General features: G+C 56.4%; 1 protein-coding gene across 1 annotated transcript; it reads left to right on the plus strand.

Moving 5' to 3' along the window:
• Positions 1-237: 237 nt before the first annotated feature.
• XYLT2 (xylosyltransferase 2) lies at positions 238-14,438 on the plus strand. Its single transcript, XM_043471301.1, has 11 exons — positions 238-447; positions 7,146-7,635; positions 7,915-8,090; positions 8,387-8,589; positions 9,058-9,138; positions 9,335-9,551; positions 9,637-9,813; positions 10,088-10,350; positions 10,637-10,832; positions 11,427-11,760; positions 13,259-14,438. Exons 1-11 carry the CDS (start codon positions 313-315, stop codon positions 13,579-13,581), a joined length of 2,595 nt encoding a protein of 864 aa, XP_043327236.1. The 5' UTR covers positions 238-312; the 3' UTR covers positions 13,582-14,438.
• Positions 14,439-14,669: the final 231 nt, after the last annotated feature.

Genomic DNA, 14,669 nt, shown 5'->3' on the forward strand with positions numbered 1-14,669 from the left:
TGCACTCTGGTTCCATGGGCTTGCCGTCCGGAAGCGGGTAAGAACACGCAAGAGCTGGGGCACTGACCAAGACAGGCAGTGAACCACCGCGCGAGAGGCCGGCGGCCCGTGGGACAGCTAGCTCGGCGGGACCAGGCTCCGCCCCTGGCCCGCGGGGCGCGGCGTTTAGGGCCTGCGGGCCCCGCCCCCGGCCCCGCCCCGGCGCGCGCCAGGCCCGCCTCCCTCGGGAGAAGCCGGTTCTGCCCGTGCCCGTGCACGCGCCCGCGGCCGGGTTGCAGGGCTGGGCGCGCGCCCTGCGTCCGGGGCAGGAAGATGGTGGCGAGCGCGCGGGTGCAGAAGCTGGTGCGGCGCTACAAGCTGGCGATCGCCACGGCGCTGGCCATCCTGCTGCTGCAGGGCCTAGTGGTGTGGAGCTTCAGCGTCCTGGAGGACGACGAGCCGGGCGAGGTGCTCCGACGGCCGGGCGGGCAGGCGGGCAGGCCGGGCGCGGGGACGCGCGGGGTCCTGGCGGGGAAACGGATGGCCCCCGCCGGGGAAGTGGGGCACGGGCCGCTTGCGTGTTGCGCAGGGGCGGCCGCCTGGCTCGGGGCCTCGGACCCCTGGCGCCCGTTTCCCAGGCGGGCCGGGGGCCTGCGCGCGGGGACGGTGCGTGACCCGGAGGACGGGCCGCGGGGTTAGCAGGGGCCCCGGGCGGGAGGAGCGGGTCTTGGTGCGGTGGTCTCCAGCTCCGCGAGCGGTGAAGGTCAGGCGCGGGTGGCGGGCAGCCGGGCCAGGAGGCGCGGCTGGGCCCGAGCCGGCTTGGAGGTGGGGAGCCCCAGGCCAAACTTTCTGAAGTTGGGAGGGGGTGGGGGTGTGCGCGCCGTGGGCGGAGGAATGGGGCCTAGGGACCCCGGGCAATCGCGCCGACTCGCCCCTCAGAGGGGCACTGGCCAGTTAAGAAGTGGAGCCTGGGGGTGGGACTCAGTCTGGCAACTGAGGAGAGGGAGGGAGACCCCGAGGGAGAGAACTGGAGTGCCCTTGAGGCGTGGCTTCTTCAGCCAGGGGTCTGAAGCACCTGCATGGGTCTCCTTAAGAGGATGGTAGGGGAATTGAGTTGGTGAATTGGCCTCAGGACATTAGGGAATTGGAGACTCGCCCTCTCTGACGGTAAGAGAATGGGGACAGCAGCAGCTAGTTTAGCAGAGCCCCAGGCTGTGGAGCAGGGGCAAATCCCATCCTTCTTAGTCCCCAGGTCCTCGTTCTGAGAGTCTCTTGGCTGCTGTGGTTTTCCCTGGAGGATTAGACATGTCTTCCCCAGTGTGATCAGGAGGGTCCAGTGGGGTCTGAGACCATCCTGGAAGGTTGAAGAGGATAAGTCAAACCCTGACCCTAAGCTGTAGACCAGAGGACAGGGCTTCCCCGCCCCCACCCCTGGGTTCTGGTGGACTGAGTCAGTTTCTCTGCTCCGCTTGCCCCGTCCCCTTGGGCCTCTCCTCCTGGTAGGGTGAAGGCCAAGGGAGCCCTAATATCCATTTTTCCTTCCTGCATCTGGGCAGTCTGGAAGGCCTAGTGTGGAAATTGGGAGAATCACTGCTTTTGCCTTTTTTGGGGAGAACCAACAAACTAGGATGGTGAGGGGAGCTGGGACAGAGTCACATGAGATCATAACTCCAAAAGGATCTGAGGTTAGGGGTTAGGGGAGGCTAACAGATGTCACCTGTGACATCTGAAGGGAGTGAGCTTGTTTTCTGTGGTCCAGTAAGAAGCAGGAAGGCGAAGAGATGATTTTGGGGGCAGATGAGACATTCTAACATGGAATGGGCTGACAAGGAGTTAAGGAGCCTTCTGACCCTGGAATATATGTGAGTAGGGGCTGGTGACCACTTTTGGGAGGGTCATGGCAAAGCATCCAGGGCTTCTCAGACCCTCTGCTACACAGCTATGTGAATCTCTGGAAGGGCTGAGAGGCTGTTCTGGCCTCAAGGTCTCTGCTGCGCTGCCTCCAGCCTGGGGTGGAGAACTGGTGCAGTGCCTGGGATCCTGCCTCCTCACCTCCTCCAGCTTCCTAGCAGAACCTGATAGGGGAATCCCTGGACCAGAATGGAAAAAAGGATCCTTGATAACCTAGAGGTTGTGCAGTCCAAGCAGCCATTAGTGCTTGGAGCCCTTCAGCAGCCACCTCAGGGCAGCCAGGCAGCATACTAAGTACTTAGAAGGTGGGCGCTGAGTTGGACCACCCCACCTCACCGTCCTATGTCCTATTCAAGCACTGCTTCTGGTGAGTAGTGTGACCACTGTCTAATCACCTAATCTCTTCCGTGTGCGTCCTCAATGGTATCTGCTCCCCACCCCAAGATCGGGGCAATAATATCACCTCTCTCATTGGTACTGCCTGTGAAGTATTTGCAGGAGTTGCTGGCACATGCTAAACCATCAGTAAATATCTCTTACTATTATTTCACTACTGCACAGTGGTAATAGGGATTCATTCATTCATTCATTCAACAAATATTAAGTCCTACTTCATACTAGGCACTGTGCTAACACCAGAGATACAGAAATAAAATAGATGATGAGGTCACGGCCCTTGTGGGCAGACAGTCTGCAGGGAGAGACTGACAGTGGAAAGGAAACTCAATAACAAGAGGGCTAATTTAGATAGGTGGTTGAGGAAGGCTTCTGCAGGAAGTGGCCTGTGAGCTGAAAGTCAGCCTGGGGAAGCAGTAGGCAGAGTTCAGGCAGAAAGCCCTGAGGAGAGTGGGCTTAGCTAGCTGCCTTCAAGAAATGGGAAGGAGGGTGTGGTGGGATCCCTGGAAGAAGTTAGTCTAGGGCACATCCTGCAGCCCGCAGTGAGGGGCTGGGGTTTTATTCTAAGTGCAGTGGGAGAGTGCTGAAACCAAAGGGGGTCTAAACAAGGATGAAGTGAGATACGCATTTAAGATGCACACTCTGGCCATGTGTGAGGGCTAGGTTGGAGACCAGAGATGACCATTAACATCCAAAGAGCCATTTTATGGTTTTCAAAGCTTTTACAAACATTGTCTCACCACTTACTTTAAGCACAGTCTGAGAAGTCCAAAGGTGGTGGATCAGCATTGCTTTGTTCTCTGTCTCTGAGACTCAGAGAAGGATTCCAAGGAGAAGCTACAGAGCCAGGAAAGGACTTTGAATTCCTCCTCAGTGAGGAGAGGGGGCCTCGGAGGCCAGAATGCATCCCCGCAGATGTCAGAGGGCCAGTCCCCATCCTCAGTAATTAGAGGGAACTCTGACTTAGGGGCAACTTTGGGCAACTCCTGAAGGGGTACAAGTATGAGGTCCTGCTGCTGCGCATATAAACATTCTTGGGATGAGGCAATGGGAAGGGGCTTGCTGCCCACCGGGGACCCACCGCAGTTCCTCACTGCTGCCTCCTGTCCCCCAGCCCCCTCTGGGACTGTCCTTCTCAGGGTCAGCCAGCTCCTGCTGCAGTGCAGGACACCAACGTGCCCGCTCCTCCCACATCCTTCCCCCACCACAGCGAGCCTGGCCCTGTGCCCCAAGCCCTGCCCTCCTGACCAGCTTCCTCACTCACTGATACTGGCCTCCATCTTGAGAACCCACAGCTCCTTTGCCATCTCCACCCACCTCAGCTTGAGAATGTCTGTCCCTGCCCAGTGTGTGTCCAGGTCCGACATCACCAGTTTATATGCGCTCAGTTCAGTGGGACCGCAGCCACCTTTCCTAGGGGCTTCCCAGTCCAGGGTGCCCTCCCCAGCATGGGTACAGAATACAGCCTGTTGCCTCCTCCCCACTCTGCCCTCCCTCTTGCAGGTATCTCTTCTCAGATGGAGACAGACATCCCCAGTTCTCACTGGGCACCTCCCAAGAGATCAGAGGGCTGGCTGGATGCCGGGCACAGAAGGCTGGGGTACCAGGGTATAGGGCTGGGCCTCTGGCCCTAAGGCTAGGCCCTAAGGCTGGGCCTCTGGCCCTAAGGCATCTGCCATGCTCTGACCGAGGAGGAGAGGGAGGTCCTAGGGAGGGGAGGGACAGGGAAAACTTGACCCGGTGGTCCAAAGTATCTGAAGTCCTTGGCTTCTCTCCTGACTTCCCACGTGACTGTTTCCTAGTCCCCTTTCATTAATATTAGTAAGGATGACAGCATTTACTGAATGCCAAGCCTGTGCCAAGGGCTTTTCATTCATTCATTGATTCAACAAATATTTACTGAGGGAATTCCTTGGTGGTCCAGTGGTTAGGACTCTGCCTAACTTTCACTGCCAAGGGCATGGGTTCAATCCCTGGTTTGGGAACTAGATTCCTGCAAGCTGTGTGGCATGGCCAAAAATTTATATATATAAAGAGAGAGAGAGAGTCTCCCATTGCCAGACATTCTTCTGGGCTCTAGGAATACATCAGTGAACAAAACAACAAAAAGCTCTATCTTCATGGACATTGCATACTTGTAAGGGGAGAGACATAGAATAGCACAATATAAATACATTTATACAGGGACTTCTCTGGTGGTCCAGTGGCTAAGACTGCCAATGCAGGGGGCCCGGGGTTTGATCTCTGGTCAGGGAACTAGATCCCACTTGCTGCAACTAAGAATTTTGTGCCACAACTAAAGATTCCGCATGCCACAACTAAGACCCGGTATAGCCGGGTCTTATATAAAATAAATATTTTTTAAAAATACAGTTATACATATTACATTATACATTATATACACATTATATATATAATACATATATACATTATATACTTTTACATACATTATACATATACATAAGTGCTGTGGGAGAAACAAAGTGGAAGATGGGGGAGAGCTGGAGTTTGGCCTTGGCCACCACTGTAGACACGGTGGCCTGCCTGAGAGGATGCCACCTGAGCAAGGAACTGGAGGCAGGGGATGGTGGGACATCGAGGGGAGAACGTTCTAGGTACAGGGGACAGTGAATGCCAGGTAGGAGGGAGGGGCACTGAGAAAACCATTACATTAAGACTGGAAGAGTATAAGCTTGAGAGGTTAGTAGGAGATAAGGTCAGGAAGGGAGGGGGTCAGCCAGACATCGCTCACATTGCCTTTGGAGGTTCATGTAAGGGCTTTGGGCTTTGTCCTCAGAGCAGGAGCCATGGGTGGCTTCAAGCAGAGAAGTAGGGAAATGGGCATACTGGCTGCTGAGAATGGACTATAGGAAACCAGAGTAAGAGCAGGGCTTCCAGGCAGGGATGGTAATGATGGAAGCAGTGAGAAGTGATCAAATTCTGGATGTCCTTTGAAGGGAGCCCCAACATGTGTACTGATGATGGAGTATGAGGGAAACAAGGGTCCAAGTGATGCCCCAATGTTTTTGGCCTGAGCAACCTGAAGGGTGGACTGGTCATTAACTGAAGAAGGAGCCGACTGAGGGAAGGTCAGGAGTTCACTTTTGGATTTGTGGCTTGAGAGGTCTATCAGACTCCCAGGAGAGGCATCAAGGAGGCTGGCAGTTAGACAACAGAAAGTTCAAGGGAGCCCCTCTAGGCCATAGAGAGAAATTTGGGACTGAGTGAGGTCCCCTGGAAAGCCTGGACAAGGAAAGGCCCCAAAATGGCCTTGGGAGATGAGGCAGGGTCAGCCACGAAGACTGATAAGGAGTGGCCACCAAGGCCACACCAGGGAAACACCAGGAGGGCATCCTGAGGCACCTGCTTCAGAGGCTGTGGTCCAGTGAGTCCTGCTGCTGGAAGGCCAGGCCAGAAGAGGACTCACACAGAGAGTGTGAGAGAGAGAGAGGGGACAGCTCTTTCCAGTTGCAGTATCTCAGGCTCTATCTCGTGGACACTCTTCCCTCCTATATTTGATAGTTGAGGGAACCTGCTCAGAGAAGATAGGTAAGTGTGGGGGAGTGACGGAGCTGAGTGGGAAGCCCTGATGACTCCAGAGTAGTCACACGGGGCCTCTCACTCCTCCGTCCAGTCTGTGTCTCATCCAGCAGACACCAACCAGACACCCGATATGCCAGCCACTCCACTGGGCACTGGGGAGATGGAACTGACACGACAGCCTCTTCCCAAGGAGTTGGTCGGCTAGAAGAACGTCCCACCCTGAGGCAAATGGGACGGCCTCACACATGGAGACTCTGCTGGATCTTGAAGGATGGATGGAATTTGGTCAGGCAGGGAAGGAGGGGGATCACAAAAGAAGGGCAGGGAAAGCTGGAACGAGTGTGGCTATACATGCTTTCAAGGGTGGCCGGATCATTAGGGAGGTTCCTAGGTTTGAGAGGAGGCTGCAGGAGCTGGGAAGCAGGGGTGGAGGCTTTCCCTTATCTCAGGTTTCCCTTCACGAGCCACCCTGCCACAGGGAGCGATGAGTTGCCAGCCTGCAGCTGCAGGTGCCTTCACGCCCTAGCCTTCCAGCCATGGCCAGACACCTCCTCAGCCACTCCCAGCAGTAGTACCAGGGCTTCCATCTCTAGGCTGTCTTTGCCCTGGAGCTTCCCACTAGCTGGTCGAGGCCCTCTCCAAGCCAAGCTGTTGTCTGAAGCTCTTCCTTGCCCCTCTGCCCAGATGTCAGGCCAGCTTGGCCATCTGAAGGCTTTCCCTGCAGCTGCCTGCTCCTGCTGCCTCATCATCCAGAGTGTGACCCCCCAGGGAGTCTCCTGCACTCTGACTCTTAGTCTCTGCTTCCCAGAGAACCCAACCAGCAATGGGGTCTCAGATTTCACCTCGGTCCTCTCCACCAGGCAAGACCCCTTTGCTCTGTTGTAGCTTCAGCACGCCCATCTGGAAATACTATAGATGGCAGAATGCTTTTTCCTTCCGAAGAGCATTATCTTGTCCCAGTCAAGCCTGGCTGGGAGTGCTGGATGAACGCTCTTGTCTGTAGGGTCTCTGCATGTTTCTCTTATTCATCTTCCTATTTGTGGAAAAAGAAAGTGGTGTCTGAATCCAAAGGAGGCTCAGTGCCCTGTGATCTGTGTGATGGAGGGGGTGTGGATGCGATGGTGCCTTGGGGGAGGGCGACATTTCCTCCGCCGGCTGGTCAAGGAGACCTCCCAGCAGAAGTGCAGAGTGCTCAGGCGAACAGTACTTTTCTAGATAAAGGGTGGCAGGGGCTTCAAAGCCTGAGCCAGCTAGAAGCTGAAGGAGCAGGAGGAGAGCAACTATCTTAGTGACTTCTGTTTGCCTATCTTTTACAGAAAGGAAGGCAGAAGAAGCCACGGCCACTTGACCCCAGCGAAGGCTCCAAGGACACAGACAGTTCAGCTGGGCGGCGGGGCAGCGCAGGCAGAAGGCATGGGCGCTGGCGGGGCCGTGCTGAGAGCCCCGGGGTGCCCGTGGCCAAGGTGGTACGGGCAATAACTAGCCGGCACAGAACCGGCCGGCGGATCCCCCCCACCCCGCCCCCAGAGGCCCCAGGCCGCCAGAACCTGAGCGGGGCGGCGGCTGAGGAGGCGCTGGTTGGGGCGGCTGGCTTCCCGCATGGAGACACGGGGAGTGTGGAGGGCGCCCCCCAGCCCACAGACAACAGCTTCACGCCCAAGTGTGAGATCGTTGGCAAGGATGCTCTGTCTGCACTGGCCCGAGCCAGCTCCAAGCAGTGCCAGCAGGAGATCGCCAACGTGGTGTGCCTGCACCAGGCCGGCAGCCTCATGCCCAAGGCTGTGCCCCGGCACTGCCAGCGGGCTGGTAAGAGACAAGCCTAGGCAGAGAGGTGGTGGCCCAGAAGGGTGTACGGCAGGGATCCCCGCCCCCAGTTCTCAGGGATGAAAGCCCGGAAGGGCACACCTCGCTGCCCAGGTTGGCGATGAGTGCGCTAAGTGGCAGAGGTGGACCTAGGGCCCGGGAGCACCGGGCTCTACGTCCAGGGTTCTTCCTTTTGATGACAGGCAGCTCCCTCTTCCCATCTTGACTGTACCCTGTGACCTGGAGCGGGACCTCACCGATGCCCCTGTTCTCCACTCTCAGGGAAGGTGAGCCCTGGCATCCCGTGGGACGAGGTCCGGGCCCAGCAGCCCGTGGATGGTCCCCCAGTGCGAATCGCCTACATGCTGGTGGTTCATGGCCGCGCCATCCGGCAGCTGAAGCGTCTCCTCAAGGCTGTGTACCACAGGCAGCATTTCTTCTACGTCCATGTGGACAAGGTACCTGCTATGGCCAGGGAGACAGGGCATCTGAGTAAGTAGGACAGAGGCCCAGATTGTCATGGACAGACAGTATCTCTGACTTGCTCAGGGGGCCCAGAGATAGGAGAATGGGGAATGGGGGAGCAGCCCGTACCAGCTGACATGCTGCTTGAGAGCTGGAGCCCTAGCCCGTGCTCTGTCCATTTCATGTCACTTGTTCTCCGCCCTGGGGTGGGGCTGGGTGGGGAGGTTGTGATGCTGGGGGTTCATCTTCCACTGCTGAGTTTCCACCACCACCACCCCACCTCCCACAGCGCTCCAACTACCTGCACCGGGAGGTAGTGGAGCTGGCCCGGCAGTATGATAACGTGCGGGTAACGCCCTGGCGCATGGTCACCATCTGGGGCGGGGCCAGCCTGCTGAGGATGTATCTGCGGAGCATGCGGGACCTGCTGGAGGTGCCCGGCTGGGCCTGGGACTTCTTCATCAACCTCAGTGCCACTGACTACCCGACCAGGTGTGGGGCGGTGCTCTGAGCCCTGCAGATGGGAGGGGGGCCTCCTCTAGGACTTGGGGTTCCAGGGTCCCAATGGACTTCTTCCCTCCCCAAAGCCTCATTCTGGGATCTGCACACCTCAAACATGATTCCTGGGTCCCAGCAATGTTTTAGAGGAGTTGTTGTTGAAAGATGATATGAGGGTTGTAAGGGACAACAGGTGGGGAGGAGAAGAAGCCAGAAGTCTGAACCAGGATCTTGGGTCAGACAGGAAAGGGTGGAAGAAGGATGGGGTGGTCTTTCTCAGGGACCTCAGATCCTCACCACCCCAGAGCATCAACCTAGAGTAGGTCAGTTGGCCAGACTGGCTCTCAGTAAGAAAAGAAGGGGCCAAGGAGTGAAGGTAAAGAGTGCTGGAGGGGTCTGTCTGCTCTGGGCTGTGACTGAGCCACTCTCACACACGCTACCCACATGCAATTTTCTCTCCAGGACCAATGAGGAGCTGGTAGCTTTCCTGTCCAAGAACCGGGACAAGAATTTCCTCAAGTCTCATGGCCGGGACAATTCCAGGTAAGGGGATGGTGGAGGATGCCCTGATCTTGGGGTCTCGCCACAAGCCCTACACTCAGGGGGCTTGGTGGCCTTAGCCCTCGGTTGCAAAACCTCCAAACCAATCATAGATTGAGGAGTGCTGATTCCTAGAAAGATGAGAGCCTGGATTCCACCCTGCAAGACCCTCAGCCACAGGCCCATGTGCCTCCCACAGGTTCATCAAGAAACAGGGCTTGGACCGGCTCTTCCATGAGTGCGATTCGCATATGTGGCGTCTGGGCGAGCGGCAGATCCCAGCAGGCATTGTGGTGGACGGTGGCTCGGACTGGTTCGTGCTAACTCGCAGCTTTGTGGAGTATGTGGTGTATACAGACGACCCGCTTGTGGCCCAGCTACGTCAGTTCTACACGTACACGCTGCTCCCAGCCGAGGTAGGTGACTGGGCCCGCGCCCAGGCAGGGGAGGGCAAGTGGTGGGCTCGACGGCTCACCCTCTACCCCGCCCTGCCACCCACAGTCCTTCTTTCACACTGTGCTGGAGAACAGCCCAGCCTGCGAGAGCCTCGTGGACAACAACCTGCGGGTCACCAACTGGAACCGCAAGCTGGGCTGCAAGTGCCAGTACAAGCACATCGTGGACTGGTGCGGCTGCTCCCCCAATGACTTCAAGCCGCAGGACTTCCTACGGCTGCAGGTGCTTCCCCATGACCCCCAATCTCTGGCCCTTGATAGAGCCTCACTCCAGCTTTTTGCTGGGTGCTTCCTAGGGTCAGAAACAATCCTGGGTGGTCCAACCAGAGGATCTGGGGGACTCTTACCGGGAGCAGCCCCCGGGGGCAGGGGCTAAACTGGAGGCAGGAAAAACCCTCGGTGGCTGATCTCTAGGCAGTGCTGGGAAAAGGCGCTTCCCCTGCTGTGCTCTCTGGGACCTCCAGACCCCTTCACCCTCCTTGCCTCTCCCACTCCAGCAAGTCTCCAGACCCACCTTCTTCGCCCGGAAGTTTGAGTCCACTGTGAACCAGGAGGTACTGGAAATCCTGGACTTCCACCTATATGGCAGCTACCCCCCCGGCACCCCAGCCCTCAAGGCCTACTGGGAGAACACCTATGACGTGGCTGATGGCCCCAGTGGGCTCAGCGATGTCATGCTCACTGCTTACACTGCTTTTGCCCGCCTCAGCCTGCGCCACATCACCACTGCTGCGTCCCCCCTGGCCAACCCACTCTGCAGGTGAGACCTCCTTTTGACATTTTGCAGACTCTCAGGATGTAATGCCCTGTAAGGAGGACAATCAGAAAGAGACAGCCCCTCCCCCAGGGAGCCCCCAGCCCGAGGCAGGGAAAAGTGCAAATAAAATGAAGATGGCAAACGCCAGGCATGTAGGATCTGTGGGTGTGAGATCTGGGCAAAGAAAGCACCTGGGGATGGGACTCCCCCAGAGCCCCCTTCCTGGGACTCCAGGCCAAGTTGGGTGTGCTGATGGCATCTCCCTTTCTCCCTGCTGGAACCTTCTTAGGTTTGAGCCCAGGGGCTTGCCGTCCAGCGTGCACCTGTATTTCTATGACGACCATTTCCAGGGCTACTTGGTGACGCAGGTGGTGCAGTCCTCAGCCCAGGGGCCGGCAGAGACGCTGGAGATGTGGCTGATGCCCCAGGGGTCGCTGAAGCTGTTGGGGCACAGTGACCAGGCCAGCCGGCTCCAGAGTTTGGAGGTGGGACAGGTCCTCCCCTTGCTTCCTCCTGTTCCCCATAAGACTCAGGGTCGTGGGGAGAGAGGGACAGACACTAAGGGAGGGCTGAGGATTGGGTTGCCTTTCAGGACTGGATTCCTGGGTCTTCTTTCCCAGTGATGGCAGCCTTGGGATGCACAGAGGACATGCAGTCAGCGGGGAGGGGACCTTGGTTCCACTACAACGCAAGCCTGTATTCTACACCCAGGGATTTTCTTCTATAAGGAGTTGGACATTCCAGTTGGGCCAGAAGATTAGGCTTTTGAGTGTCTCCTCAGTCTCCTTCTTGGAGGCCTTTGGTCCATGTGGGGATGGTCTCTGGGCAGGACTTCGAATCTCATTTCTGCCTTACTGCCCCCAACACTTCAGAGCAGGTCAGAACAGGAGCCTAGAATGAATCTCAGAGCTTATAGAGATGTTAAAAATCCCAGTCTGAGCCTATCATTTTGCAAAGGGGGAGACTGAGGCCCAGAAAGAGACAGTGACTGGCCTGATGTCCCACAGGAGTTAGAGGGGGCAGCAGGTAGAGAGGAGGACTTTCCCTTGGCTTCTGCCCAGCTGCCTCCTTCCCTACAGGTTGGCACCGAGTGGGACCCCAAAGAGCGTCTTTTCCGGAACTTTGGGGGGTTGCTGGGGCCACTGGACGAGCCTGTGGCCATGCAGCGCTGGGCCCGGGGCCCCAACCTCACAGTCACCGTGGTATGGATCGACCCCACCTACGTGGTGGCCACATCTTATGACATCGTGGTAGACGCGGAAACGGAGGTCACGCAGTACAAACCCCCACTGAGCCGGCCCCTGCGGCCAGGGGCCTGGACTGTTCGACTGCTTCAGTTCTGGGAACCCCTGGGTGAGACTCGCTTCCTCGTGCTGCCCTTGACCTTCAACCGCAAACTACCTCTCAGGAAAGGTAAGTATCTAGTTCCCAAATGATACCCAGGAGTCAGGCAGGATAGGATTTGTAGACAGGTGATCCCAAGAAGCTAACATCAGAGAAGGGGAAGGGGGCAGATTGTGGCTTTGCCCATCCATCCGTAAGCATCCCAGAACCCTGCACTCTGATATCATGCTTCCCGGGCAGGCAGACCTGGCTTTAGAACGCAGCTCTGACACTTTAATTGGGCTTTTATTCTTGGCAAAATTACTGGGCCTTCCTGAACCTCAGTCTTATTACATGTAAAGTAAGAGAAATACAATTGTTAGAGACCTCCTGGGTGTGTGGAACATAGATCCACTCAAATTGCTCCAGGGGAAAGGGGGAAATTATTGGAAAAATGTGGGGCTTTCCCCCACAGAACTCAGGAAATGACTCGGGTCCCACTGGAACTGAGACGTGCTTTCTGTCTCTCTGGGGCCATCGTGTCCCTCATCCTGTGCTGTTTGAATCAGCCTCAGGCTTCTCAATACATGGCCTCTCAGTGCAACGGAGACTGACCAGGGCCCCTCAGTCCACAAGTTCCACATTCTAAGGACAGCAGATCTGATGTTGGTCCTCTTCCCAGTCCATTGGTAGCCAGGTGGAGAAGGTCACATAGCTGAGGCTAGGAGACAGGCTCTAAACTAAGTGTAGGCTGTAGGTTCCTGCAGGGGTCCCAATACAAGTGAGTACCTTCTGGGGGCTCTTAGGGGTGAATATCTGGGTAAAAATGGTTGGTATACAGTAGATGTTCAGTAAGTAGGTAGATGTTTTCTTCCTCCAGCCATGTCCCATCACTGAGAAGGTGGGTCAGAGCAGAGGTAACCCAGAAGAGGATGGGGTCCAGGGTGGGGCAGTGGCTGTGGCAGATCAGAACAGGCGCCCCTGCTCTCCTAGGACTCACAGTCTGATGGAGGAGATGAAGGGTGGGGTGGTGGAGGCAAGCTTGACAGCAAGTGCTATTGGAGCTGAGTCTTGAAGGAGCTGATTTTTATAGACAATGAAGGATATTCTAAACTGAGGGAACAAAGTTAGCAGGTGTCTAGTGCATGAGGAGAACAGAGGGTGGAAGGGAGTAGGATGCCAAAGGAGATGGGAAGGAAGGCTGGCAGAGTAAGCAGGGCTTGTAGCCTAAAGGCCTGAGTACTAGGCTTCTGAGGGCTCTGGAGACCACTGGAGGTGATTGAGAAGCAGCATGGGTGACACAAACCATACCATTATCAGAAAATAACCTTACTTTCTAAAGTACCTTGAACCCACTGTTTTATTTAATCCTCAAGTTAGGAATTTGGGGATTACTGTCTTGATTTTATAAAACTAAGTTTTACAAGCACAGAAAGTTCTGTGGATTAGTCTAAAGTCACTCAGCAAGATGCGACTCAGTGGTAGAGTTGGGACAGGACTGACTGGGGTGCTCAGACCTGATTCCCAGGGTCTGGCCTTCATGAGATCATTCGGGTGGGGCATGATTACTCCTGCTCTGCACCCCCAGATGATGCCAGCTGGCTGCACGCTGGGCCACCCCACAACGAGTATATGGAGCAGAGTTTCCAGGGCCTGAGTGGCATCCTGAACCTGCCTCAGCCAGAGCCTGCGGAGGAGGCTGCCCGACTACATGCAGAGCTCACTGGCCCGGCGCTGGAGGCCTGGACAGACGGGGAACTAAGCAGCTTCTGGTCTGTGGCCGGACTGTGTGCCACGGGCCCCTCCACCTGTCCCTCCCTGGAGCTCTGCAGACTGACCAGCTGGAGCTCTCTGTCCCCGGACCCCAAATCAGAGCTGGGGCCTGTCAAAGCAGATGGGCGACTCAGGTAGCAGGGTCCCAGCCAGCGCCTCCGGAAGACCCGGGAAATTGCACCTTACAGATGACAGAGGGCTGTCTCCCTCACAGGCAAGAACCAGAGGCCCAGGCTGTACACCCTTGTCAGCCATCAAGAACCCACAGACGGCAGGGAAGGTGGGCATGGTATTTACCACTGAAATGGCTCTGCTGGGGACCAGATGTTAGCAGGAACATGGGGAGAAGGGCTCTAGCTTCCTCACCTTCTCCTCTAATTTTGTTTTCTTTTTTTTTTAAAGAAAAATGGGTGGTGGGGAATGAACTGGAAACAAAAGATGTGCAATAGGGCCCAGAGCGGGGCCAGGAAGTGGGCCAAGGCTCTGGGGAGCAGGGGCCAGACAAGCCCATCTGCTGCTGCTCTGGAGGAGGCTGGGTCTGCCTCACTCTCTAGGGCCTTATCCCCCAGCTTTGGCCTGAGGTGCTCACGGCTGAGGTTTTGTGGGGCTACAAGTGCTGTGGCAGGCTCTGAGAGCTAGAGAACAGGTGATTAGGAAAGCACTGCAGAGCTGGACTCTAATGGGTCAGCCTCTCCTCTTGTAGCCAGGGGACCATAGAAGAGGGGGCGGGGCTGGCTCTAGGGCTTTCCAGCATGCCCTGCCCCTTGATGGGAAAGACAGGGCACCAGGGCCTGCTGAGACCATTGCAGTCTCCCAGGTGCCCAGAACTGCAAGCAGGGCCTGGGCTTCTCTGCCCTGGAGTGGTGAGCCCTCATGAGCAACATGGGAAGAAGACTCTGCCAGGGCTCTCAGAAGAACCTGGAGCAGCATTGTGCCTGAAGCTCAGTGTGAAGTCTGAAATATGCAACAGAAGAAATATATCTCTATCTCTCTCAGTGGAGCCTCTGTGTTTTTCCTCCTGGGTGTCAGAGAGCCAGCACTGTTGGGCCGTCTTCTAAGAGTTTTGGCTGGTACTTTGGAAGAAGGTGGAGGGTCTAATTGCCCGAGAGTGAGAACAGTTTAAAATCCATCCAAGAGCCAGAAGGGACACAAGAACCCATAATCCAGATCCCTCCCTTATGAGGGGTAAACAGGCCCAGAGAGGCTCAGAGACGTCCTCATTGCCA

Source organism: Cervus canadensis, chromosome 1 (assembly GCF_019320065.1).
Source record: "Cervus canadensis isolate Bull #8, Minnesota chromosome 1, ASM1932006v1, whole genome shotgun sequence".
NCBI classification, from domain to species: Eukaryota; Metazoa; Chordata; class Mammalia; order Artiodactyla; family Cervidae; genus Cervus; species Cervus canadensis.

Excerpts from the sequence above, each read along its gene's own strand:
- XYLT2 (XM_043471301.1), top strand. The coding sequence starts at position 313 with ATGGTGGCGAGCGCGCGGGTGCAGAAGCTGGTGCGGCGCTACAAGCTG. Across the intron at positions 8,590-9,057 it reads GCCACTGACTACCCGACCAG|GACCAATGAGGAGCTGGTAG; the intron begins GTGTGGGGCGGT and ends TTTTCTCTCCAG. Across the intron at positions 10,351-10,636 it reads CTGGCCAACCCACTCTGCAG|GTTTGAGCCCAGGGGCTTGC; the intron begins GTGAGACCTCCT and ends GAACCTTCTTAG.